A 2,108-nucleotide genomic window follows, 5' to 3' on the forward strand; every position below is an offset into this window, starting at 1 on the left:
TAGCGGACTTATTTGAAATCGCACTCGAAATCTAATGGCACCATTAAATTGTATGTACTTTTCTGCGTAATCGTCCGTTATTGTAGTTCGGAGTACAAGAATTTAGTTATTGAAATTTGCTGTTTTTTATTAGACATTATGCAGTTTTTTAATTAAAATAATTATATATTGTGCCCTTTTTTTTGATGCAGTTCAAAGCTTCACTTTTACTTACTATCTGGAAGTGCAGAAATGCATTAATACTTATCTTTGTTGTGAAATGAAGTTAATTGTTGATATAAATTAATGCGAATTTCATAATTGTTAGTTGTAGGTGACTCTTTCTATGTTGTAGTTTTATTACCGTTTTAAAATTGTTAACAGCGAGTTTTAGTTCGAAAACTCTCCATAGCACGGTCGTCGATTGCGCCACCAGTCTTTTAATTCTGCCTTTGCTGATCGTGTTTTCACATACGTAAGAAACTGGAAAATTCCGTAGTTGTTTCCTATTTTTGAGCAATAATGTGTTTTCGTTAAATCGTTTCCGAAAAATTGCAATTTGTGCACGTTCAGTCAGCAAAATATGTGGCGAAATCAAAAGCGAAATATGTAGTGATATCAATATTTGCGTTTTCTAAGGTGATATAAGCATTTCTTTCATTATCAGAAATGTTGTTAATAAAAACATCATTTGTTGTTATCGAGTTAGAAAGTGTTACCTACCCATTGATAAAACCAATGCAGTAATTTGTGCAATGTGGAGCATTTCTAAAAAGTGCCCAGGGAACTAAAACTACTTTCCGGTGAGTTTTTGTCATTTGGTTTTTTTCGAGTTTCTGGTGATTAGGGTAATTTTGAAGTTTTTCTTTTGATAAGGGGCATGTTTCAGGTTAATCTTAAACTATTTCAATAATTTCCAAGTAGTTCAGCTATAATTGTAACTATATTAATTCAATTTATAAGAAATTCGCAGTTGTCATTGTTTAATTAAAAATTGCTACTTACTACTTTGAGTTCTTTCTTCACAGTACGAGTAAGATCAATGTATTTTTTATGAACCTTCTTGACTGCATATAATCGTCCTTTGTATAAACCTACTTGAGTAAAAATAGTCGAATACCTTAACTCGTTATCGAGATTAGAACTTAGTGAAACTTGACTTGTCCTTACCAATGGGTGAATTGTCTATGAAGAGAATGTTGACACACAAAATTACTATATATTATTAAAATAAATAAATAAAATATATACTTTAGTATCTTTCAAGTTTGCATTTTCTTCGAATTTAATTTGTATCTCTCGAAAGTCAATTTTCCATAATAAACTGTCTAATTCTTGCTCATACTTCCAGTTACGATATAAAAACAGAACAGCTAATAAAACAATCAATGTTATGGTCCCGGTTATACCGCTAATTATTTCTAAAGTATTATCTGCAATGGATAAAAATTTCAAGTAAGTACGAAAGACGATTTTGAAGTACAATTTTCAACTCACTCAAGCAGTTTTCCCCGTTAAAACCGCAAACTGGTACGGCAATGGGAACACTCTCACCTACCCATTCTATGTCTTCAAGAAGTTGCAGGACCTACAACAACTTTTCTGAATTTCTCGTTACAAATATATACATTTTATTCAAAAGATGTTACTGGTAATGGAGAGACATGGTCAGTAAAAACGAAAACACCAACAGGAAACAGTCCGTATCCCAAACCACTTTCTTTCATTGGTTTTCGTGCAACAAGGGTGTAATTTCCCTCTGCATCTGCATTTTCATCTATATAAACTAGATAACTAAAATAATACTACTATTAGAAAATACTACAAATGGCGCAGTAAACGCCATCTGTAGCACGATGCTACATTTTAGGATGCATATCACGTTGAGGTTGGCTACGCCGGGATTCGTTTTCATCAAGAGATATCCACACAAGTGAACCTAAAATCCTAAAATGTAGCATCGTGCTACAGATGGCGTTTACTGCGCCATTTGTAGTATTTTCTAAAACGCGCTGTTAAGACAGCAGGTAAAAGTTGGTCTGTGTTCTGTCGGAGCTGCCTGCAACGCGCTGATGAGATCCAAAAAGATCGAAATCGCGATCCGCGTCTGGCAGTTTCGACAGAATACA

General features: G+C 33.7%; 1 protein-coding gene across 1 annotated transcript; it reads right to left on the reverse strand.

Annotated features, from left to right (window-relative positions):
• Positions 1-875: 875 nt before the first annotated feature.
• On the reverse strand, positions 876-1,765 carry LOC108743570 (guanylate cyclase 32E-like). The gene is made up of 5 exons (XM_025979224.1): positions 1,629-1,765; positions 1,477-1,567; positions 1,231-1,412; positions 985-1,164; positions 876-908 (listed from the first exon to the last, which is right to left on the reverse strand). Exons 1-5 carry the CDS (start codon positions 1,704-1,706, stop codon positions 876-878), a joined length of 564 nt encoding a protein of 187 aa, XP_025835009.1. The 5' UTR covers positions 1,707-1,765.
• Positions 1,766-2,108: the final 343 nt, after the last annotated feature.

The sequence above is a fragment of the Agrilus planipennis genome, unplaced genomic scaffold, assembly GCF_000699045.2.
Source record: "Agrilus planipennis isolate EAB-ADULT unplaced genomic scaffold, Apla_2.0 scaffold603, whole genome shotgun sequence".
NCBI lineage: Eukaryota > Metazoa > Arthropoda > Insecta > Coleoptera > Buprestidae > Agrilus > Agrilus planipennis.

Coding starts and splice junctions, on each gene's coding strand:
- LOC108743570 (XM_025979224.1), bottom strand. CDS start 1,706: ATGAAAGAAAGTGGTTTGGGATACGGACTGTTTCCTGTTGGTGTTTTC. Junction 1,413..1,476: donor TAACGGGGAAAACTGCTTGA/GTGAGTTGAAAA, acceptor TATCCATTGCAG/ATAATACTTTAGAAATAATT. Junction 1,165..1,230: donor CAAACTTGAAAGATACTAAA/GTATATATTTTA, acceptor TTCTCTTCATAG/ACAATTCACCCATTGGTAAG.